Source organism: Panthera pardus, unplaced genomic scaffold, assembly GCF_024362965.1.
Source record: "Panthera pardus isolate Hobbes unplaced genomic scaffold, ASM2436296v1 HiC_scaffold_27, whole genome shotgun sequence".
NCBI classification, from domain to species: Eukaryota; Metazoa; Chordata; class Mammalia; order Carnivora; family Felidae; genus Panthera; species Panthera pardus.
Window position 1 is genome coordinate 119,226,141 of NW_026526843.1, and position 25,500 is coordinate 119,251,640.

The following is a 25,500-nucleotide window of genomic DNA, read 5'->3' on the forward strand; positions in this document are numbered from 1 at the left end:
AGAAATGAGCCCTATTATCTCAGTTCCTCAAAACAGTCATTAACTTATCCTTCCAAGAGCTCAGCTAGTTGAAGGTTGGTATGTGGATAGCCTCCCATATCAACACAAAGTAGGATCTCAACCGACCATGACTTCAAAAGCAGAAAGTATGGGAGAGTAAGGAGGACGAAGCATGCAACCAAGAACTTAGATTTTTCTTTTCCTAGATTAAGTCCAGAGAAGGGGTGGAGGTATGCTGGAGAGAAACTAGGTATTGAGAAATCACTGTGCTCTGGACAGTAATCTGTGCAATGTTGTTAACATGTGTGCTTGCTTGCTCAAAAAAAAAAAAAAAATTGCCAGAGACACAATTACCCAATACAGGAAGTCAAGGAAGAGCCATAAGACATGAGTAAGTGTGGTTCCCATGGGCCTCGTGCCAACTCGTGTTACTGGGAGTATGTGGGCAAGAATTTAGCAGGCTCCAGTGGGTGCAGGCTGGTCTGGAGAGAAGTGTCTCCATCTGAGCTCAGTGCTGGAGAGCATCCTGAGCTAGACAGGGTGTTCTGTGATTGCAGGAAGACGGATGGATGGATGGATGGATGGATGGATGGATGGATGGATGGGTGGATGGATGAGTGAATGGATGTGTGGATGGATGGATGGATAGGGGGATGGATGGATGGATGGAAAATGGATGGATGGATGGATGGGTGGATGGTTAGGTGGGTGGATGGATGGATGCATGGATGCATGGATGCATGGATGCATGGATGGATAGGGGGATGGATAGGGGATGGATGGATGGTACATGGTGGATGGATGGCCACCCAGGGATAGGGAAATGCATTTCCCCCTAGCCAGCCACTGGCGGGAGCTGCTTGTGTACCTGCTGACCTACAGGGCAGGGAATGGCCCCGGGCTGCATGGACAGCATCTCCGGGGGCCTCTGAGACTGGATGCAGATCCAGCCAAAGTGAAAGTCTGTTCAAGGACTACCACCCAACTGCCCCCACATGGCCAAGCCCCAGCATCCTCCCCCTGATGTGTTGGGAGGCCCTCCACTGACCGACTCCTTCCAAGGGTCCAGCTTCGTATGTTATAAAACTAATACGGTGTTGCTTTCTTATCTGATTCAACACACACAAGATTAACGCATAAAGTGTGTGTGTGTGTGTGTGTTTCTGAGTGTGTGTGTGTGTCTGGCTCAGACCAGTTTCCTCCACCACCCACCCTACAGACACATTCAGTCATCGCGGAGACCACAAACACTATGAATCAGTTCCCACTTGGAGTACCCATCAGCTTTGAGGGCAGGGGTGCGCCTGCTCTCGGAAGTGACCGCACCATCCTGGGTGATTTGGAATCATTGCCTCGCCCATCCCAACACCCTGGGTGGCCTCCCCTCCAGCACAGAGGAGCTGACCAAGTGCTGTCCCCCGAACACTCTGGCTTTCCACATCCACACCCGAATCTCAACATACAGAAGACATGTGCAGAGAAGACGGACGCAGAATGACAACAAGGTCCCCAAGTCACAAGGATGCAACCGACCAGCACATTCCAACGCGTCCGCAGGAGCTGCCTACACAGAGCAACGCAACCACGGGTGAAACGTTTGCTGTCCTTCGTCACTCTCCAGTGGCGACCAGAAATCCCCAAAGGAAACGCACAGGAGGGAGAGACATCCCCCAGCCCCGAGTCACCTCCACCTCCCGCATCCCCGATCCCATGCCCGGGTCTGCAGCTCAGCCACAAACACCAACTCGGACCAAGGCAGAGAGCCGTTGGGCTACGAGAAGTACCTTTGTCATTCGACGTCTCCTCTTTTAGTCTCCGCACAACGTCTTGGGCTTTGCTGTCATTGTTTCCGGCTAAAAGGAAAAGAGAAGATATAAGCAGTGGGAAGGCTGTTCAGGTGCAACCGAGCACAAGATAATATTGTCTTGAGACACAAAACTCAGCCCTGGGGTGGGCTCTTTATGGCTTCTCTTCTTGTCCTGGTGCCGAATGGGCTTGTGGATCCCTTCCCGCCAAGTCAACCTACCAACTGAGGAAGCCTCTCCTTCACCCTGGATGGACAAGGTGCACGCGTTTGTTTGACATCTTCCTTAATGGTGATTACAGGGGCGTGGGGTGCCTGGTGGTTCAACGCACGCCGTCAGGGGTTGGGGGCAAGCCAAGAATCACGTAGGCATAGAAATGTTGACGGGAAGGACAGAGCAGAAATCAGAAATACAACTTTCGAAGAAACTTTTTTTTTTTTGCCGGGGTGGGCAAGGGGGTGGGCGGGGAGAGCCAGGGAGAGGAGGGGAGACAGAGAGAGAAAGAAAGAGAGAGAGAGAGAGAGAGAAAATCCCAAGCAGGCTCCGTGGTCAGTGCAGAGCCCAACTTGGCGGTCGAACTCATGAACTGCGAGATCTTGACCTAGAGCCGAAATCAAGAGTCAGATGCTCAACCGACTGAGCCACCCCAGCGGCCGTCCACTCATTGGTGGTGTGATCTGTAAAACTGATCACGGGATGTGCCCACTACGTACGTGGGATTTCCCATTTCCTTATTGGTGACCCCGTGAAAACTCGGCAGGTGTGGTTTTCCCGAACGTGAGTGTAGAAGGGCTGCGGCATGTATTTTGTGTGTGGGGGGTGTCATGGCTGAAATACGGACGACACGGGGCCACGGCCAGCTCATCTGTGGGCCATACCACTCTTAATCTCAGGGTTGTGAGTTCAAGTCCCTGGGAGAGCCTAGTTAAAAAATAATTGAGGGGCATCTGGGTGGCTCAGTCAGTTGAGCATGCGACTTCGGCTCAGGTCATGATCTCACAGCTGGTGGGTTCGAGCCCCACAATGGGCTCTGTGCTGACAACTCAGAGACTGAAGTCTGCTTCGGATTCTGTGTCTCCCTCTCTCTCTGCCTCTCCCCTGCTCACACTCTGTCTCTCTCTCTCTCTCTCTCTCTCTCAAAAATAAATGTAAAGAAACAAATTTTTTTAAAAAGACTGTAGAACAAAATAAATAAAATAAAAAATAACAAAATGAAGTAAAATAAAATTAAATGAAGTTAAATTAAATTAAATTAAAATTAAATAGGGACGCCTGGGTGGCTCAGTCGGTTAAGCAGCTGACTTCGGCTGGGGTCATGATCTCACGGTTCGTGGGTTCGAGCCCCACGTCAGGCTCTGTGCTTGCAGCTCAGAGCCTGGAGCCTGCTTCGGATTCTGTGTCTCCCTCTCTCTCTGCCTCTCCCCTGCTCACCCTCTGTCTCTCTCTCTCAAAAATAAATAAATGTTAAGAAAACTAAAAACAAATTAAAAATGAAAAACAAAACAATTTTTTAAATTACAGACTATGAAATTTGGGATTAAAATAGTGAATAAGGTTTCTTCACTGTCTTCCTAAGTAAATGTGCACTGACAGTTGCAGGCTGGGGTACCACTATTTTCCGAATGTCCCTAAGCACAGAGTCCTGCTATTAAGGGGTGCCTGGCGGGGCTGCTGTTGTGGGGGAGACGCTCGGGAGACCCTGCCTGCCCACACACCAGCGCTCACAAGCAACTGGACCGGAGACAGATTTTCAGCTCCTTGGAGGGATGAGCTAACCCAGAAAGTCCCTGCAGGGGTGAGTCATGGGAGCGCTTCCACAGAAGGGGATTAGACCTGGCATCTGAGGAACACAGGTGTGGGCGTGAAGCTTCTAGAGCCTTGAGCACGGCCAGGTGGCTCGGGTCCAGCATGTCCCAAGGGAGGGGGCTGGCTCCTACCACCTGCTCACCCGGGTCCCGCCCCTGCCGGCTGGGTGTGCTCTGGGCTAGAACCATCTTGAAAATCGCAATGAGAATAGATTACCAAGCCATCCTTTTCAGAGGCATTTCTGCGTGCTGTTTGCACACATGCGTGCGGGAGCTCACTTGTGAAATCCCATGCAATTTTTAAATATTAAATAGCCACCTGCTGCTGGGCCCAAGCGTCTGGCATTTGCCATCTTGGCATCAAGGGGTGGTCCAGTGGAAGCTCGCAGGAAGTGGGATAGAACCTCTACGTTCCCGAAAAAGACAGAAAGGGCCAGAGAAAGGAGGGCCGTCGACCAGCAGGGGGAACTGGTCATGACTGGTCGTGCCTCGCTTTCTCAGGCACGTTTTTGGTAAAGGTCTTTCCTACGTTTACTGAGCACACATTGCAAAACAGATAGAATTCGACCAGGATGCTACTGGGCACAGACACAGTGGGTCTGCCGTCTACAAGTCTTTCCTCTGGAGGGCTAAGTTTTCCACGTGCCACGCGTCCCACAGACGTCCTACCCATAACGTCGACAAGGCACTGAGTCACTTCTCTCTCTTTGGACGGCATCCTATCCACTGGATTTCGAGAGTCTACAAGACGCAATGTAACTTCCATCTGTTTGTGTGGGGTTTTTGTAAGATGCTGAGCCTAAACCAAGGTCAGCAGACTATGAGCCTAGGGCCAAATCTGAAGGTCCCCTTGTTGTAAAAAGGAAAAAAAAAAAAAAAAAAAACAGCTATGCCTGTAGCTTTAAATACTGGCAGTGACCACTTTGTTGCTATGAAGGTGGAACTGATCAGGAGAAACACACCTACGGAAATATTTGTTATCTGGCCCATCACAGAAAGAATATTTACTGGCCCTTGGTCTCCGCCTTAGATGGCTGGTCATGAAGACTTAGGAACAAACATCTTCCGCCAAAATAGTGTTCTGAAACAATAATAACTAAGATATTGTGAGCAGGGGAGAAACTAATTAATGGATGTACAGCAATATTAACGTGCTTGACTTAAACCCAAGTTCTGTTTTCAGTTTTTTAGTAATTGATTATTCTCTAAACATGAGCAGACGCAGGATTAGCAAATTTGAAATTTCTGAATATACACGTCTTCTTTTTTACTTAATACGACATTTGTGTTAAAGTGTCTGATGACGGTATTTCATTAAGTGGCCTTGTATCCAACTGTCACACAAAATGACAAATTGCCACTCTCGGAATGCAGGCAATTACGCCCTGAAAGACTCGGGAAGCAGGGAAGATTCCACACTCGATCGGACTGACGGAGAGGGTCACACTGTGACCCATGGTGAAGGTGTAAACGCAGACATCAGAAGCTCTGTGGAAAAGAGCACAGGTGGAGCTTACTCTGCTTTGCTCAAGAAAATGAGAACTTTGCTGCCAGCAGGGATGTTCCTGGTGCTCAGCAAACATCACCTAAATGAGGAGGTGGTAACAATCAGGGTTCCAGTCCTTGCATGCATGGGTGCCACATGCTTGCTCACATGCTGTCACTGCATTGTGTCTGTATGACATACTGCTCACTCAACTAGAGTTCAGCATGACCTACACCAATGTGACCTCCCCATAAAGTAACCCAACTCCACCTCATCAGGACCCAACCCAAGGAAGGTCATCATGACATAACCCAAGGAGACCTCATCATCACCCAACCCAACTAGACCTCATCATGACGTAACCCATACAGACTTCATCATGATATAAGTCAACTAGACCTCATCATGATATAACCCAACCAGACCTCATCATGATATAAGTCAACTAGACCTCATCATCACCTAACCAACTAGACCTCATCATGACATAACCCATCTAGACTTCATCATGATATAAGTCAACTAAGCCTCATCATAATATAAGTCAACTAGACCTCATCATCACCTAACCAACTAGACCTCATCATGACATAACCCATCTAGACTTCATCATGATATAAGTCAACTAAACCTCATCATGATATAAGTCAACTAGACCTCATCATCACCTAACCAACTAGACCTCATCATGACATAACCCATCTAGACTTCATCATGATATAAGTCAACTAAACCTCAACATGATATAACCCAAGCAGACCTCATCATGATATAAGTCAACTAGACCTCATCACCACCTAACCCAACTAGACCTCATCATCACCCAACCCAACTAGACCTCATCATGACGTAACCCATCTAGACTTCATCATGATATAAGTCAACTAGACCTCATCATCACCTAACCAAGTAGACCTCATCATGACATAACCCATCTAGACTTCATCATGATATAAGTCAACTAAACCTCAACATGATATAACCCAAGCAGACCTCATCATGATATTAGTCAACTAGACCTCATCATCACTTAACCCAACTAGACTTCATCATGACCCAACCCAACTAGACCTCATGATCTCCTAATCAACTAGATGTCATCATGACCTAAACCACCACACTGCAACAAACAGCACAGGAATGGAATGATTTTTGTTCGCATTGCAACATTGCCCAGTTTCATAAGTAATTAAGAAGATGAAACAGACAAGTGCACTGGAGAAGTCACAAGGGCAGAGATAACGAGGGCTGGATGACAGCCTCTGTCTTTTCTCAGACCAGACGTTCCCTCCCTGTCCTGCTCCACCAGCTTCCTTCTGCCACTAGCCTAAATTCAGCAGTCCCTCAGAGGGCACCTATTTCTCCTTGTGTTCAAGACCTGATGTCACTTTGATCAAGTCATTCCACATGGTGGCAGAAATCCCAGATATAGCAGGAGTCTCCTAGAGGACCCAGTCTGTCTGCTCACATGCCCTGTCCCCTGATGTGCTCAGGTCCCAGGGAGACATAAACACATCACAGAGGTGCTAAAACTGAAGAAGACGTCTAGAAATGCACACTCAGACAGGCCCTCTCTCCTGTAAGACCCCCACATCTGCAAACAACCCCTCTTCATCTGCGAGGGAAGATGCAGACATTGGTAAAGACAGCCCATGCAAGGACTTGTCAAAAACTGTTCAAACATTTCCCCATCTATGCAGACAACGGGCACTTGGACGCATCCCTGAAGGAAAAACAACACTCTGACGAGGAAAGAAAACGGTGAGGTAGACCAAGAAGTAATCCACCCGTCCCAAAGCCTGAGAAATATGTTCCGTTCAACAGACCCGATTGTGCATGACAGGGAGATGCCTACGTGGGTCCGTGAGGAAGGAATCACTGTAAGAAACCATAGGTTTTCAAAAAGTGAAATGTGGGAAAGGCCATGTGACACACACACACAAAATTTTAAACTGCGGAGTCATGTTTTGCAAAAGCGTAAGAAAAGATTCACATGTAGGAGTATGAGTCTGTTTGGTTATGGGACCGAAGGAATCCCTGAGTATACCCACGTGGGTCAAAGAAAACAGAAGGCCACACTGGCTGGACCTGGGGTTCCCCATGTGGGTCAAGAGCCCCCCACCCCAGACATCCTCCATGGAACTCAGGACCGCGAGTTTCAACATCAACAATCACCCATATCATGGTGGCCAACCCCTAAGAATGTGGACAAGACACAGAAGTCTGGGCAGGGTCTATGACCTGGCCACCGCCAGAAACCAGATACACTTTCAGAACAGGGTTCACGTGTTGAAGCTGGCTCAAAATAAAGCTTAAGATCCTCACAGGGGCCAATCGTAGGTGTCGCTAAACCCCCCAGGAGGTCACATATTTTTATATCTGTACCTCAGTATCCTTTGGTTTATAATATTAATGGATTTTAGTGCATTAATGGATTTTCGTAATGGATTCATATTTTTCATATTAATGCATTTAAGCAGAACTGGATGCCAACAGTGTCCAAGGACTGGGAAAGGGGAAACGTGACTGTGTCCTGAGCTCAGAAGAGCCAGGAAGGAACAAAACACATTTATGTGGAAATACCCAGCCTCTTCTAGAGCTTCTGATCCAAAACCACCCTTCGATAGATGGTAGCGGGCAAAAGATACAGGAAAAAAATGGGAGAAAGGAAGAAATAAATCACTAATGGCTCAGTAAACGACCATGCATAATGTTATTTAGAAAGTCTTAAGTGGAAAGCAATCCTTAACAGCTAAAACGAGATGTGTAATACGATTTATATATAAACAGACACCATAAAAGGTAGTAATTAAATGCAGATGATGTCAGTAGGGGACGTAGTTAGTGGGACACCTGGGTCAGCAGTTAAACATCTGACTCTTGATTGTGGCTCAGGTCATGATCTCGCGGTTGTGACCTCGAGCCCCATGTCAGGGTCCGTGCCTGCTTAAGATTCTCTCTCTCTCTCTCTGTCTCTCCCTCTGCCCGTCCCCTGCTGGCATAGGCACTCTCTTTCTCTCTCAAAAAAAAAAAAAAAAAAAAAAAAGAGAACATAATTAGCATTGAGTGCTTGTTTTTTTTTTTTTTCCCCAAAGCTGATGTGCACATAGCATTTTTGCCAGCTGATTACAAATTCTACCCCCAGTTCCCTGGAACAATTAAACAAAAGCAAAATGGGTCCTTGGAACGCTCTGTTTTTCCAGGCAAGGAAAATCCCTTCATTTTCAAAGAGGAGTTAGAAGCCGGGATAAGGAACAGAGAGAGTTTGGAATAGGAGAAGGGAAAATACAGTGTCTATAGGATCTGGTAGCAGAGGAAGCCAGCGTTGTGAACACAGGCTGAGAGTCTGGTACGGACTACGTTGTGTCTTCCCCAGGCTCATACGCTGAAGCCCTGAGCCCTAGGTCCTCAGAATGTGGTTGTGTTTGGGGGTGCGTCTTTAAAGAGGGGATTAAGGTAATATGAGGTCACTAAGGTGGGTCCTAATGCAGTAGGACTGGGGACGCAAAGAGGACACGCGTAGGTGTTTTCCGCAAAGGACCGTCGCACCCACGAGCAAACGACTGTCTGCATGCAGACACGCGCGAGCTTCTGGCTCCCTGGCGTTAGCCAAAAATGCAATCGTCACCTATGATCACGTGCATGCCGAGCCTCGCCAGCTGCCTCGCTGTGGCATAGCCGATGCCATCCGTGCCTCCGGTCACTATGGCCACACGGTCGGGTTGTGGGGGAAAAACTGCAGGAGAAACAGAATCAGAGACAAAAACATCAACGTGAGGCTGACAGGCAGAGCGCGCGTGCATCAGAACCCCGCCATGGGAGAACGTGGACGGGCCAGGGGAGGTGTGGTGCGGTGCGTGTGGTTTGGTTCCTCGTGGGTTCCCCACAGGCTCGGAACCGTGGGGGGGGGGGCAGTCATGAGCGATTACAGCCTGGGGAGAGACACCTGTAACGTCTCCCTTGACCCCAGGGAGGCTGTGGCAGGAACCAACTGGAATAGCAGCACAGCAACAGGCAGGAAGGTCCTGAGCAGACGCGGGTGTCGTGTTCACAACCGCGGACGGGAGTCCAGGGCAAACGTTCCCAGGCAACACCAGGCAGGGAGTATTTGGGTCGGAAGTGTAGGCTTTACTGTTGCCCAAGGACGGAGAAGGGCAGCAGATTGGGGGGTGACTGCTTGCCAGTGAAAAAGAAGTTTCCTGATCACAGTGCCCACGAGGAGGGGGCACGCCACGCCGCGGGGCCCCACGGGGAAGCAGCAGGTGGGTCAGGATGCGGACAGACTAGGAAACGTGGACTCGAGCCTTTATCGTGCAAAGAAATGGGTGAGGTAATCAGGCTGGGCTAGTGTGGGTGATTTCAGCGCTCTCCAGGTGGTAGGGGCTGTCCTAGTTGTGGGTCCCTGGCCCTGCAGTGACTGGGGGGATAATGTGGGTCGTGGCCCAGAGTGGGGTCTTGGAGGCAGTGGGGTGAGGGCTGTGGACGGGTTGGTTTGCATTTGAAAAGCGTGCTCCTCCTCCAGGAACTGGCCAGCGAGGAGAGCTTCAGTGTACGAAAAAGGTGACCAAGATGAACGTTTTAATAAATGGTGTTGGGTCACCTAAATAGACATTGGGGCAAAAAAAGAAAAATTAGACCCAAACCCATATGGTTTTCCCATACCACATCAAACAACCAAGAAGAAGAAGTCACACAATGAAGATATTACAAAAAAAAGCATGAATACGTTTATCTTTAATCTCAGAGTACAAAAAGCCATCCCTAATTATAAGTCAAACATGGGAAAAATTAAGTAAACAAATTTCACTGGTGGAAAAAAAAAAAAGACACCAAAAGCAAAGTTGAAAAAAAAATGATAAACTGGAAAAAAAATTGCAACTCCTATCACATGCAAAGAGGTATTTTCTTGTTTGTAAGAGTTGTTAAAAATCAAGGAAAAAAACAGTCTATAACGAAAAAGGGGCAAAGATCGCCGTGTATATGAAAACATACGGCATGGTCTTTATAACGGCCTTTGGGTTTGTACCGAATAAGAAAAATACTTGTGAAAAGCCCCTGAGGTACCATCCGAGTAGCAAAAGTGCATCCACTTGGATGGCACACGTGTCTGGCATTGTGGGTAGGAATTTGAAATGGGACGGTCCCAATGTGGGTGGGGGCACTGACCAATACATTGTGCAACACGAAAGGCATTCATCATGTGGTCCCGCAAAATCACTTCTAAAAATCTCCCTTGGAGATACAGCGCACGCTTCCAAGGTGAAGCCAAGGATCGTCACCGCAGCCTGCGTCCCCGTGCGTAGGGATGTACAGCCTGCCCCACGTCCACACCTTGGGGTCTCCCCGCCCACCTTCGGTCTGTGCGATCACACAGGGAACAAACAGTCAGCAGCCCTGCGAGTGTGGCCCAAGTGCAGGTGAAGAATTGCACCTGCTGGGCAAGGACCGGCTTTGATCCCCGTGTTAGGAGATCCTTCCAGGAATCCACTTTCCTTCCACGGGCACGTGCCGCCACGGTCAGGCATTCTCGTCCCTAAAATGGAGAACTAAGCCTACAAAGGAAAGCCTGAGCAGGCCAACTGGATATCTTCCCCGCCCTACGGACGTTGAAACATTTGAAAACACAGTCTCCACCAGGAAGAGTGTCTCTGGCTGGGGCAACTTCTCTAAAGGACCTCACTCCATGCGACTCCTTCAGGCTACACAGCAAGTCTGCAGACACCCAGGCTCCACTCAACAACCGGGAGCCCTCCCCTCAGGTGGGTTTAGGTCCCAGCAGGATGCACGCTCTTTTTAACCAGGCTGTTCTCGTGGGCTACGGATGGGAGGACAGCAGGGTCGCAGAGAGGTTCTGCAGGGAAAATGCATGAGCGACGGTCCAGTCCCACGTTCCTTTTACAGGTGACAGAGGTGAGGACCCAAGGTCCAAGAGAGGAGGGGAGCCTGGTGTCCCTACGCGGGGACACGCACACCCTTGTATTTACCCGGACAGGACGTCTCGCGGCGCTCAGGGTCACCAGCAAAAGGCAGACAGCAAGGTCTTTGTAAGCAGTCCTAACCTTTCATCCCAAAGCGAGATTGACGGGCAGTGCTTAACGCTTAAATCATAACAGACGAGGCCCCCAGACCCTCCCGATTTACACACACTTCCTGCCCAGAAATGGCTACGCCATGCTGCTTACGGAGAAAAAACCAGAAAGCAGGATATATATCCGTATATAATATATACACACATGAAATGTGTATGGTAAGGCGGGGCCCCCCAGGTGGCTCAGTCGGTTAAGCATCCAACTTCGGCTCAGGTCGTGATCTCACGGTTCATGAGTTCAACCCCTGCATCAGGCTCTGTGCTGACAGCTTGGAGCCTGGAGCCTGATTCTGTGTTTCCACCTCTCTCTGCCCCTCCCCTGCTCTCACTCTGTCTGTCTCTCCTTCAGAAATAACCATGAAGAAACATTATTTAAGCTAAAATACAAAGGGAATATTTTTTTTAAGTGGAAAAAAAAATAAAAACAAAAACAGAGCTCCCAAGGGTCACGGCCAATATGAAACGGTCTAGTAGGCATGTGAGTGGAATCGGAGGAAGAAAGAGAAGTATTTTAAGAAACGAAGAATGATTCCGAGCCTGTTTGGGATTCTCTGTGTCCCTCTCTCTCTGCCCCTCCCTCACTGGCTCTCAAAATAAATAAACTTAAAAAAAAAAAAAAAAAAGAAAGAAAGAAACGGTGACTGAGAATTTCGCACGGGAGAGAGGTCGTAAGAATACCGACCTTGACTTAATTTCCTTCCTCGTGGCTTTGCGTGTTTCCGGAATGGACGTGAACATGAATTCCTTTTGTTCTGAAATCAATCATTTCCTGAGCGAGCACAGCATTAACCTTAACGTAGCTTAATCACACGCGTCCTGCCCACGCCCGTCTCCTGGTGGGAAGGATCCCTGTGCAATATGGACGCCATTCCCATTCCAGACTTTGTCTCAAACATATGGCCCCGGGGGTGGTCTTTGGGTTGACAATCCCATCAGAACAGCGATGACCAGCCCGACAGGGAAACACTAACGAGACAAATGCCCTGGTTCATAAAGACTCAAGGAGACGGGTTTACAGGGAAAACGCACCCCTGCTGTGTTGGGAGACAAGTTTCCAGGCTTCCACGGAAATACACGAACGAATCTGCATTTAATATCCGACTGTGATTTTCGAGATACCAGAATCCCCAAAAGCATGATAGGAGGTACCAGGTGCCTCAAGGTCGTGAGTGTTGTTTCCGGATATAAAGTTACGATGCAAAACTTAATTTTGCAAGACATCTTTTTTTTTTTTTTAAAGTTTATTTACTTATTTCAGGAGAGCGTGAGCCAGGGAGGGGCACAGAGGGGGAGACAGAGAGAATCCCAAGCAGGCTGTAGGTGCAGAGCCTGATGTGGGGCTCGAACTCACGAGCCGGGAGATTGTGACCTGAGCGGAAGTCGGACGCTGAACCCACTGAGCCACCCCGGCGCCCTTACGCTGCAAGACACGTTTAAAAGTCTCCTTCTGTTACTACCTCTGCCCTTAGTGCGTAGTATGTGCTCTTTGGAAAAATAACACCTTCTATTTTCCCAACTTCAAAGTTAAAGACACAGATCCTGAGCCGTAAAGCTTCCCAGGATTAAGCCAAATGAACACAAACGATCTGAAACGATAAAAACTTCAGGCTCCATGTTCAAGGTGTGCAAATATAATTTATGGAAGTTGCTTATACGATGCATGTTAATAACGGGTGTGGAGGGGGTGGGGGGAGTAAATCAAATCCTCAACCTCAGTTCCAGAGATAGATCTGAACCACCTGGGAAGATTAAAAATCATCTGCATCTATGCCGATCGTAAGACCCCCCCCCCCTCCCACGGAGCTCCAAGAGCAATTTCCGCCTTGAGCTTCCTGGCAGCCAAAGAGAAAAGGGCAGATATGCCAGAGATGGCTCTCCCGCCACCTTTTCAATGGACGGGTGTTAAATCAGCACCACACGTCAAAGGCTTCCTCGCATCTTCCATCGGGGGCATCTTTTGAAGACACAGAAGGAGTGATGGGAACAGTCTTCAAACAGAGGAACAGACAAGATTTTTGTCTCGTGGCACCGGGGGTGCGTGTGTGGGCCCCAGGAAGGCTGCACGGAATGAGGGCGACAGTGCAACACTGAGAGGCGGCCCCCTGATGCGTCCCTGCGACGCACGACTGAGAGGGGGTCCCGGGGAGACTGAGCTCACTTCCACGGGCAGGGGGTGGGGGTGTGAGCTGCGTGTCGCAGACAAGGACCAGCGAGCATCCTTGAGGCAGAAGGGACAGTGGAAAGCAGGTCCAGCAGGAGGGGTTTCTGAGGGAGCATTTGGAAAACCAGATTTGAGGGCCGCTTAGCCCAACGGGCGGGAGAGACGGACCCCACTGACTCCACAGGCTGCACCCCTGGGCACGCACACCCTCCTCCAAGCCGCCCTCAGCAGCCGTCTCGACTGGCCACCTGCCAGCAGCTGCTCAGATTTACAGACACTGACTGATACACGCTTACACGCCCGTGCATCAAAATGCAGGTGTCACATGTTCTGTTCACACGTTTTTGTGCCGATGCCAGGAAGGGTTTGCCTGCTGACGATCTTTTACCACAAGCCAAGCTCAAGGAGCCTTTTTCTTCTAGAAGAACAAAGGTCCTCATTGTGTTGAAATGAGGCCCCCCCACCGCCCCCGACCGTCACCAGAATGGGAAGGAAAACAGGTGCCTTCTCACGGAGGCTGCCACACAAAGCCAAGGGAAAAAAAAAAAAAAAAAGGTTCATTTCAGGAAAACAGGAATGTGAAGGGGAAAGCGAGGGGCAGATATTGCTACACTCAGAGCAAGGAGGTTCGACCTGCAGTTTCCCACACACGCAAAAGTCTGAACAAGCCAGCGAGGCCCAACCCAAAGGAGGAAATGAGGAGGCACGCCCCATGGAAAGTGGGGGGAGGAGGTGCCCACAGAAAGGCACTGGATTTGAGGTCAAGGGACTCAGTTCCCCGAGTGCCCCCCGTGCCAAGGACGAGCCTAACGCCCTGGTTTCCAGCACAGATGCAGGCCGTGGGCCAACCCCCGCCGTGCCCAGAGAGCTGACTTCCAGAGCAAGAGGCTAACACCACCACACCCGAGATGGTCCAGGAGTCAGGCTGTGAAATCCCCACGCCCTGACCTTAGAGCCCCCGATCCCTCTGGCTGAGCCCCAAACAACGATATCACAGGCATGAGCATCACGGCTTTCAGGATAGCTGATTTTATGTGTCTATTTACTGGGCTGTGGTGCCCAGATATGGGGTCAAACAGCATTCTGGGTGTTTCTGTGAATCTGTTTGTTTGTTTGTTTGTTTTGGATAACATTAACACAGAAATCAATAGAGTGTGAGAAAAGCAAATTTTCCTCCCTAATGTGGGTGGGCCTTTTCTAAGCAGTTAACGGCATTAATGTAACAGACTGACATTCTCTGAGCAAGACGGCATTCCCCCAGGAGATACTCTTCAGATTCAAACTGTAAATCTGCCCTGGGTTTCCAGCCTATTGGTCCACCCTGCAGATTTTGGATTTAGCTGCCTCTATCACTCCATGAGCCAATTCCTTAAGATGATAAGAAATACATATGTAGAGAGAGACAGATGATGGATGGATGGATGGATGGATGGATGGATGGATAGATAGATAGACACATTAGGTAGATATACACATATGATGGATGGATGGATGGATGGATGGATGGATGGACAGATAGATGATAGATAGATAGATACATAGACACATAGATAGACAGATAGATTTGATGGATGGATGGATAGATAGATAGGTAGATAGATAGATAGATAGATAGATAGATAGATAGATAGATAGATTTGATGGATATATAGATAGATGATAGATAGATAGATAGACTGATTTGGTGCATGGATAAATAGATGATAGATAGATAGATAGATAGATAGATAGATAGATAGATAGATAGATTAGATAGATAGACTTGATGGATATATAGATAGATGATAGATAGATAGATAGATAGATAGATAGATAGATAGATAGATTAGATAGATAGACTTGATGGATATATAGATAGATGATAGATAGAAAGATAGATAGATAGATAGATAGATAGATAGATAGATAGATAGATAGATAGACTGATTTGGTGCATGGGTAAATAGATGATAGATAGATAGATAGATAGATAGATAGATAGATAGATAGATAGATAGAATTGATAGGTAGTTAGGTAGACACATAGGTACATAGATAACGGATGGATGGACAGACGGATGGATGTTTAAATACATATATGTAGGGGTGCCTGGGTGGCTCAGTCGGTTGAGCGTCTGACTTCAGCTCAGGTCATGATCTCGCGGTCCGTGAGTTCGAGCCCCGCGTCAGGCTCTGTGCTGACCGCTCAGAGCCTGAAGCCTGTTTCAGATTCTGTGTCTCCCTCTCTCTCTCTGACCCTGCCCCATTCATGCTCTGTCTCTCTCTGTCTCAAAAATAAATAAACATTAAAAAAATTTTTTTAAATGAATAAATACATATATGTATTGAATTTCGATACACGACCAATTTCAGCATAAGTATATCCCGCGCAATATTCTGCGGACTGGCCGACTGCATTCACACATCGCACACATATCTCTTTAGCAGACGGTAGTCCAGCCACATCCTTGCTATTGTGTCCAGAGCACACGGTCTCAGCTTGGGCAACGTGGACAAGGTCAGAGCTCTCCCCAAGCTTCAAGTTCTGGCCCCACGGAGCTTCACTACCGCCTACGGGAGTGTGCCTCAGGTGTCGCATTCTCCTGTAAGCAGCGAGCAGCCAGCCCACGCCGAGCAGACTTTGCTCAGAAATCTACTCCACGAAACGTCCAAGTCCCCCACGGGTGAGGTCTACCTTCCGCCCAACACTAGCACACAACTCAGCCAAGGCCTCCCTCACTCGATTGCAAAGACCACCTTGCCTCCACAGTGTCCAAGAACCTGTTCCCAGTTCCTGCCTGAGACCTCACCAGACACACCTGCCACGTTCCCAAGCTCACCTCCATTCTGTACAAGATGATGCCTATCTGTCTACGTCTAGGGCAACAGAAGGTCTCCCCAAAGATGTCCCACTGACCTGGGGGCTTCAACAACACACATCTGTTGTCTCCCAGTCCTGGAGGCTGGGAGTCTGAGATCTAGGTGGGGCCAAGCCTGGGACTGAGATCCAGGCAGGGCTGAGGCCAGGAGTCTGAGATCCAGGCAGGGCCGAGGCTGGGAGGCTGAGATCCAGGCAGGGCTGAGGCCGGTAGTCTGAGATCCAGGCAGGACCAGAGGCTGGGAGTCTGAGATCCAGGCAGGGCTGAGGCCGGGAGTCTGAGATCCAGGCAGGGCTGAGTATGGGGGTCTGAGGTCCAGGCAGGGCTGAGGCTAGGAGTCTGAGATCCAGGCAGGGCTGAGTATGGGGGTCTGAGGTCCAGGCAGGGCTGGATTTGAGAGTCTGAGATCCAGGAGGGGTGAGGCTGGGAGTCTGAGATCCAGGCAGGATGGAGGCTGGGGGTCTGAGGTCCAGGAGACATGAGGCTGGGGGTCTGAGGTCCAGGCAGGGTGGAGGCTGGGGGTCTGAAGTCCAGGCAGGGGTGAGGCTGGGAGGCTGAGATCCAGGCAGGGCTGAGGCTGGGAGTTTGAGGTCCAGGCAGGGGCGAGGCTGGAGGGTCGGAGGTCCAGAAGGGGTGAGGCTGGGGGTCTGAGGTCCAGGAGGGGTGAGGCTGGGGGTCTGAGGTCCAGGCAGGGTGGAGGCTGGGGGTCTGTGGTCCAGGCAGGGCCAAGGCCGGGGGTCTGTGGTCCAGGCAGGGGTGAGGCTGGGAGGCTGAGATCCAGGCAGGGCTGAGGCTGGGGGTCTGAGGTCCAGGCAGGGTGGAAGCTGGAGGTCTGAGGTCCAAGCAGGGTGGAGGTTGGGGGTCTGAGGTCCAGGCAGGGGTGAGGCTGGGAGGCTGAGATCCAGGCAGGGCTGAGGCTGGGGGTTTGAGGTCCAGGCAGGGCTGAGGCTGGGGGGACTGAGGTCCAGGCAGGGTGGAGGCTGGGGGTCTGAGGTCCAGAAGGGGTGAGGCTGGGGGTCTGAGGTCCAGGAGGGGTGAGGCTGGGGGTCTGAGGTCCAGGAAGGGTGAGGCTGGGGGGTCTGAGGTCCAGGCAGGGCTGAGGCTGGGGGTCTGCAGGAGGGGCTGAGCTTGGGGGTCTGAGGTCCAGGAGGGGTGAGGTTGGGGGTCTGAGTTCCAGGCAGGGCTGAGGCTGGGAGTCTGAGGTCCAGGCAGGGTGGAAGCTGGAGGTCTGAGGTCCAGGCAGGGCCAAGGCTGGGGGTCTGTGGTCCAGGCAAGGGTGAGGCTGGGAGGCTGAGATCCAGGCAGGGCTGAGGTTGGGGGTCTGAGGTCCAGGCAGGGTGGAGGCTGGGGGGTCTGAGGTCCAGGCAGGGGTGAGGCTGGGAGTCTGAGATCCAGGCAGGGCTGAGGTTGGGGGGTCTGAGATCCAGGCAGGGTGGAAGCTGGAGGTCTGAGGTCCAGGCAGGGTGGAGGCTGGGGGTCTGAGGTCCAGGCAGGGTGAGGCTGGGAGGCTGAGATCCAGGCAGGGCTGAGGCTGGGGGTATGAGGTCCAGGCAGGGTGGGGGCTGGGGGTCTGAGGTCCAGGAGGGGTGAAGCTGGGAGGCTGAGGTCCAGGCCCCGCCGAGGCTGCTTTGTCCCGAGGCCTCTCCTCTGGGTGCACAGACGCCGTCTTCCCCGGGGTCCCCAGGTGGTCGTCCCTCCCTACGTGTCTGTGTCCTGATCTCCTCTCCTCGTAAGGACCGCAGCCCTAGTGACCGCATCCTACCTGACCATCTGCAGAGACCCCACTTCCAAAGACGACCCCCTGGCAGGTACCAGGGGCTAAGACCTCAGGGTGTCTCTGGTGGTGCGGGGGGAGCCCAATTCAAACCGTCGTGACCGGTGCGCACGCGTGCACAGGTCCGTGCGGGATGCGCATCCGTCCCGGGACGCGGCAGCCTGGCTGGAGGGGCTGAGCCGGGCCCCCTTCCCGCCCCGTTTCCTCCCCGACGGTGCTCGGGTCGACCCCACGTGCCTTGTGTCCTTCCCTGAAAAGCCGGTGCAAAGAGACGAAGGATGAATCCCCACACAGCAGCTCGTGTCCGGCGGGTAGCAGAGCGAGCGTGGCGCAGCCTGCGCTGTACCCGGGTCGCGGCCACGCAGCCGTCCCGGGAGCTTGGGTGAGGCCGCCTGCGGGGGGCAGCACTCACCGCGGGTCTTAGCAGCTTCCCGGTGCACCTGCGAGCGGCTCCGGGTTAAAAAGTAACCAATCCCTCCAACGCCCGGGAGCTTGGCGAGGGCGTCACGTTCGCAGGCACCGCGAGAGGCAGGTCCCGTGCACCTCGCGGGTAGAGACCCGAGGGGCCCTCTTCTTTGTCTGGAACCTGAACGTGGGGGGGTCGACCTCGTGCCGGCGAGCGCCAGCGGCTGGGGAAGGGGTCACAGGATAGCTGTGCGCACACCCGGGTGTGCAGAAGTCCTGCAGGGAAAAGCGGGGTCACGGCGACCGCGTCCAGACACCGTTTAATTCTGTGGCACCGAAAGGGTCTCGGGAATGAAGGGAACGTGCTTTTGTGCGCAAAGACGTCTTGCAAAAGAACGTGAACAACGGGGCGCCTGGCGGGGGGCTCAGTCGGTTGGGCACTTGATTTCGGCTCAGGTTATGATCTCGCGGCGAGTGGGTTCGAGCCTCGTGGTAACAGCACAGAGTCTGCTTGGGATTCTGTGTGTCTGTGCTCTTCCTCTGCTCACCCTCTCTCTCTCTCTCTCCCTCTCTCTCTCTCTCTCCAAATAAATCCGTTCACTAATTAGCTAACTAAATATTTCTCTCTCTCTCTCCAAATAAATCAGTTCACTAAGTAACTAGTCTGGCCCTTATATTCCTGGGACCCCGCGTCTCTTACGCACAAAGTATGTACTCGCCAGGGTTCTCCCGAGAACAGACCAGCAGACACCGGCGGAGACGAGGAGAGAAAGACAGAGACAGAGAGAGAGATTTGACATAAGGAATTGGTTCGTGCAATTGTATGCATTTGAGGGTGTCTGTCTCCATTCTGCAGGGCCGGTCAGGAGGCTGATACCCATGGACAAGCTAAGGCTGCGGCCGGAGTCCAAAGGCTGCCTGGAGACAGAATTCCTTCTCCCTCTGGGGAGCTCAGTGTCCTTTCTTGTGAGGCCTTCAACTGATCAGACGAGGCCCACCCACAGTATAGAGGGTCGTCTGCTGATTGCAATGTTTACCTCCTCGAGAAATATCTTCCTAGCAACGTGCAAACCGGTGTTTGACCACATGCCCGCACTGCACGGCGCAGCCAACAGGACGCATAAAATTGACCATCAGAAAATATACGCCGTGTTGTACAACAGGCGCCCACGGCCACCGCCTGGAAGATCGGACCCAGCTAAGGGAGTGAGCTCCTTCGTGTGAGAAGCCACTGCCCCGAGTGAGGACAACAACAGATCAGAGCGGCAATCCCAAGAAATATGCCAGTACGATCCCAAGACCCACAGGGCTCTGCACACATTCCCTTCGTATGGCTGGTTCCCTGGAAAAGCAGGGTGAACATACGGGTGGAAGAAACAAGAAGTCAGCAACAGACACGGCAGGGACTTGGGCAGCGGACGGCCAGCGGGGCCAAGGGGCCGTGGATAAGGCACCCAGATGACCCAAGTGCCGGAGGACGTCTCATCTTGTGACCGGAGGAAGCTGCATCCTTGTGTGGTCCTAACCCATCTGTCCTGATTTATTTCACAAGGGACCAAACTGTCCTTGGGCAGGTGGATGGATGCATACACCGGGGCCCACGCAGGCAAGGGAATATTATTCAGTGTGAAATAGAAATGAGCTCTCCAGCCGTGACAAGACACGAAATTACCTTCAATGCACATTACTAAGTGGAAAAAAACCAAAAAGTCTGAAAAGGCTTCATCCTGTGTGATTCCAGCTATAAGACATTCTGGAAAAGGCAAAGCCATGGGGACAGAAGAAAGATGGGCTGCCGGCAGGGGCTGGGGAGGGAGGGATGAGGAGGGCAAGCACAGACAATGTTTAGGGCCGTGCCGTGGGTCTGTACATCACTCTGATGATGGACACGCATCACCGTACGTGTGTGCAAATCCACAGTCTGTACAACGCCAGGCGTAAAGTCTCATGTAAATTCAACTATGCAGGGAAACCAGGGACATTTCTGTATTTTCCCCTCAACTTTGCTGTGTGTGCACCTAAAACTCCTCTAAAAAATAAAATAAAATCTGTTCATTTTAAAAAAAAAAAAGAAAAAAGAAAAGAAAAGAAAGGAAAAGAAACACAAGGCTCTGCTAGATGTGGTGTTCAGGAAGAGCCAACCGCCAAGGAAATATCTGTCCCAGGAGGAAGAATAAGTAGAAGAAAATATGCTCCGTGTTGAAGACACAGAGGGCATATCCTGGGCATGTGCAGGGTATTTCTAAGTAGCACTTGCTTTGCAAGTGAATATAAGCTCCTCCCCTCCCGTGGGCTGGGAGCAAACCCTGAGCAGTGTGGTTGAAGGGGAGAGTCGACTGGGCATGACAGTCGGGGCGTCTGGCCCAGCTGCATTCACTCAAGTGCTCTCGTCAACCAGCCCGTGTGATGGTGAATCATACATGCCAACTTGACTGTGTTGAGGGAAGCTCAGAGAGCTGGGGAAGCATTCATTCCTCCTGGGAGTGTCTGTGAGGGTGTTTCTGGAAGGGATCAACATTTGATTCGGAGGATTGGGTCAAGCCGAGGGTTTTCTGCACTCTGGGTGGGCCTGGTCTAATCAGTGAACGGCAGGAGTAGCACCAAACACGTGGAGGGAGGGATAATGTGCTGTCTCTGCTGGAGGTGACTCATCCATCTCCTCCTGCCCTTGGACATCGGTGTCCCTGGTTCTCAGACCTTCAGACTCAGAATGAATCACATGGCAGGCAGATCATGACACTTCATGGTCTCCTAAGTGCATGTGTCAATCCCTCATAAAAAATAAATAGATCCAGATTCAGATGCGTGGCTGTGTGGTGGTCAGAGTTCTCCAGAACAACAAAACCAACAGGACATCTCTATATAGGACATAGGAGATACATGGATGGTTGGATGAATGGATGCAGGAGAGGCATGAGTGGACTGAGGGATGAATATAGGGGAAGGATGGATGGATGGACGGATGGACAGATAGACAGATGGATGCACAGATGGATAAATGGATGCAGGGGAGAGATGAATGGAAGGATGGATGGGTGGGTGGATGGATGGATAGATGGCTGGCTGGCTGGCTGGCTGGATGGATGGATAGGTGGATGGATGGAGGGATGAATATAGGGGAATGATGAATGGATGGATGGATGGATGGATGGATGGATGGATGGAGGGATGAATATAGGGCTGGCTGACTGGATGGATGGATGGATGGATGCAGGGATGGATGGATGCAGGGATGGATGGATGCAGGGATGAATATAGGGGAATGATGGATGGAGGGATGGATGGAGGGAGGGAGGGAAGGGATGGATGGAGGGATGAATATAGGGCTGGCTGGCTGGCTGACTGGATGGATGGATGGATGGATGGAAGGATGGATGGATGGATGGATGGATGCAGGGATGAATATAGGGGAATGATGGATGGAGGGATGGATGGAGGGAGGGAGGGAAGGGATGGATGGAGGGATGAATATAGGGCTGGCTGGCTGGCTGACTGGATGGATGGATGGATGGAAGGATGGATGGATGGATGGATGGATGGATGCAGGGATGAATATAGGGGAATGATGGATGGAGGGATGGATGGAGGGAGGGAAGGAAGCGATGGATGGATGGAGGGATGAATATACGGCTGGATGGATGCACGGATGGATGGATGGATGGATGGATGGATGGATGGACGCATGGATGGATAAATGGATGCAGGGGAGGGATGAATGGAAGGATGGATGGGTGGGTGATGGCTGGCTGGCTGGCTGGCTGGATGGACGGATGGATAGGTGGATACATGGAGGGGAGGGATGCATGGATGGAGGGATGAATATAGGGGATGGATGGATGGATGGATGGATAGATGGATGGATGGATGGATGGATAGACAAATGGACAGTTGATGGATGAATGGATGGGTGGATGAATGGAAGGGAGGGATGGATGGATGGAGGGATGAATATAGAGGATGGAGGATGCATCATGGATGGACGGATGAATGGATGGTTGAATGGGTGGGTGGTTGGATGGATGGATGGATGGATGGACGGATAGATGGATGGATGGATAGACAGATGGATGGATGAATGGATGCAGGGGAGGGATGAATGGAAGGATGGATGGGTGGGTGACGGATGGATGGATACACTGAGAGACAAATAATACATACATAATAGATAGGGAATTGATAGGCAGGGAGAATATACAATAGACTATAGACATAAACAGATATAAATAGGATATATATAAACACAGAATCCATCCCATGCAGACACAGAATCACAAAGCTTACTAGTACATAACAAATTAACATGGACGTAATTACGGTGACGTTGCCATCTGCCCATAAAGAGCAGCGCCGATGTCCCCAACATTGTGCATGAGACATCGTCCTTCCTGCCTGCTGTACAGTCACCAGGTCCTTTCTGGGAAAACCCAGCCATGAGCTTCTTAGGAAAAACGTACCCCCACCCCAAACCGCTGAGATGAAACGCACTTCAGAGACAGGTGCAGAGGCCACAGGGCTCCATCATCCTAACCGAGATTGCGACGGCCCACATCCCCAAGGAAGCTGCTCCTGAGGAATGTGCCCCCCCATCTGCTGTCGGTCCCCTGCGAAACGCACGCCTTGTCTCCTGTCACCGGGAGAATGCAGCATGTCTGGGACAATGGAGAAGCCACTGGATGCAGGAGGTGGGACGGACCTTGTCTGTGGCCAGAGGTCTGAGAGCTGAGCGGAGAGTCTGAGAATGTGCCCAGAGAAAGGAATGTGGACAGCATGAACAGAGGGGCCGCACGGAGACCGCCAGCCTTGCAGAAACAGCCTACAGGGCCCTGACATGCACCAGCACCCAAAGAACCCAGGGACGAGGAAGGCTGGGAGTCACTGGTCCAGGAGGGACCCTGGGTCTATGTGTCTGGCAAGCAGGGAATGTCTACACGGTGGCTGCAGGCCATGTCTTGGGAACCGGGTTCTGCGCACAGGATTGTCTCAAACGGCCGAGGTGCCTGTGTGCTAAGAGCATGGGGCCAGTGTGCATCCCTCGGGACCCAGCAGAGGACAGGAGGCTTCACCAGGACTGTTGCAGCCGCCCAAGGAAACGTGACCTTCCACCTGCACGGACAGAGAAAGGAAGCCGCCAATGGTCAGAAAAACGTGGCCAAGGGGGCCACCCTGGCGAAGCTGAGTGAGGCCACAAGCTGCAGCCCTGAGCTCTGAAATGTCACAAGAACAGCTCGGCCACATTGCAGGGCCTCACTTCACAGACACTGGGAGGGGCTGCCTTGAGGATCAGGTGTGCAACAGCATGAGGGAACCCAAGAACGACCTGGCCAGGAAGACACAGAAACACTGCAGACCCAGATGAATGGATGGATGGATGGATGGATGGATGGATGGATGGATGGATGGATACATGAATGGGTGAGTGGATGGATGGATGGATGGATGGATGGATGGATGGATGGATGGATGGATAGATGGATGGATATATGAATGGGTGAGTGGATGGATGGATGGATGGATGGATGGATGGATGGATGGATGGATGGATAGATGGATGGATATATGAATGGGTGAGTGGATGGATGGATGGATGGATGGATGGATGGATGGATGGATAGATGGATGGATATATGAATGGGTGAGTGGATGGATGGATGGATGGATGGATGGATGGATGGATGGATGGATAGATGGATGGATATATGAATGGGTGAGTGGATGGATGGATGGATGGATGGATGGATGGATGGATGGATGGATAGATGGATACATGGCTGGCTGGCTGGCTGGATACATGCCTGCATGGATGGATGGATGGACACAGTTGGACCTGACCACAGATAAGCAGTCTTGCACATCGCCACCACACAGGGAAGAAAAGCTTCCCTGTGCCTTGACCCCAGCAGAGGACGCACAGGTGGTGAGCTCCGGGAGCACAGCATCGAGGACGAGCCCACTGCAGCCCTCGGGCAAAGGGTGGGCAGCCCATTCCTTGTTAGACCCCTGTCCCTGCCCAGCAGTAAGAATGGTGTCTGTGTTCATACGTGGCTGTTACGTTTGCAAGCAGTACAAACCCAGTCAGAAGGGCCAGACTGTTTCACACAAGAGACGCACAATGGATGGGAGACTTGCGCACACCATCTGTGCACACACAGGGTCACAGGTGCACAGGGTTCACTCTGGCTCCTTTTCTCAGCCTTCTTGGGGCTGTTATAAAACAGAGTTAAAATGACGCCCTCCTGCAGAAGACGAACAAGGAAAAAGAGAAAAGAAAAGAGAAAAGTGAAGAGAAAAGAAAAGGGAAAGGAAAGGAAAGGAAAAGAAAAGAAAAGAAAAAAGGAAAGAAAAGAAAAGAAAAGAAAGAAAAGAAAAGAAAAGAAAAGAAAAAAGAAAAAAAAAGAAAAAAAAAGAACCAAAGATAAAAAAAAAAAAAAAAACAACAACAAACCCAGGTCAGACTTAGGGCTTTAGAAGATGCAAGCATAAACCCAGATGTGCTGTGTAGACCCAGACAAGAGAGTGCAGATAGGCTGGGGGCTGTGTGCACATAAGCAGTGCTCACGGACCCCCACAGTGCCCACCGGGGACACACAGAGACAGATGTGCATCCCAGGGAACACGATGCAGTGGGCAGGTTCACAAGACTAAAAAGAGGCCTCAACTCAATACGTGTGTGTGCAAAAAAATTTTTTTGTTGTTGTCTGTCCCTTGGGTGGCTCAGTTGGTAAAGCAACCAACTTCGGCTCAGGTCATAATCTCACAGTTCACAAATTCAAGCCCCAGGACAGGCTCTGTGCTGACAGCTCAGAGCCTGGAGCCTGCTTTGGACTCTGTGTCTCCCTCTCTGTCTGCCCCTCGTCTGCTCATGCTCTGTCTGTCTCTCTCTCTCTCTCAAAAATAAATAAACAAAACCATTTGCCTCCTAAGCCAACCCAGTGAAGGAAAAGGCAAATGCCTGCTCCTCCTGGCATCACGTCACCAGGTGGCAGCTTTATTCACACACATAAGTGGGATGCACAAATATCCGGAGGGGACCACACCTTTTCTCATCTCCAAGGACCTCAGAACAAAGCACAGTGAACTCATTCTTCGAGGGCCAGAAAATCCCTTAAACAAACCAACCA

General features: G+C 51.0%; 1 protein-coding gene across 7 annotated transcripts in view; it reads right to left on the bottom strand.

The window, feature by feature from the left end:
- Positions 1-25,500, bottom strand: part of DHRSX (dehydrogenase/reductase X-linked) — a 216,274-nt gene that overhangs the window by 181,399 nt on the left and 9,375 nt on the right. For 6 of the 7 annotated variants that reach the window (XR_008418333.1, XR_008418332.1, XM_053891867.1 and 3 more), the window contains exons 2-3: positions 8,725-8,832; positions 1,785-1,853 (exon numbers count right to left, since the gene is read on the bottom strand). Coding sequence is in view for 5 of the 7 variants with exons in the window: in XM_053891867.1 (XP_053747842.1) it covers positions 1,785-1,853; positions 8,725-8,832 (177 nt within the window). In the remaining 2 variants the exon portion in view is untranslated. The remainder of the gene's footprint in view (positions 1-1,784; positions 1,854-8,724; positions 8,833-25,500) is intronic. The other variant, XM_053891866.1, reaches the window with a different exon arrangement.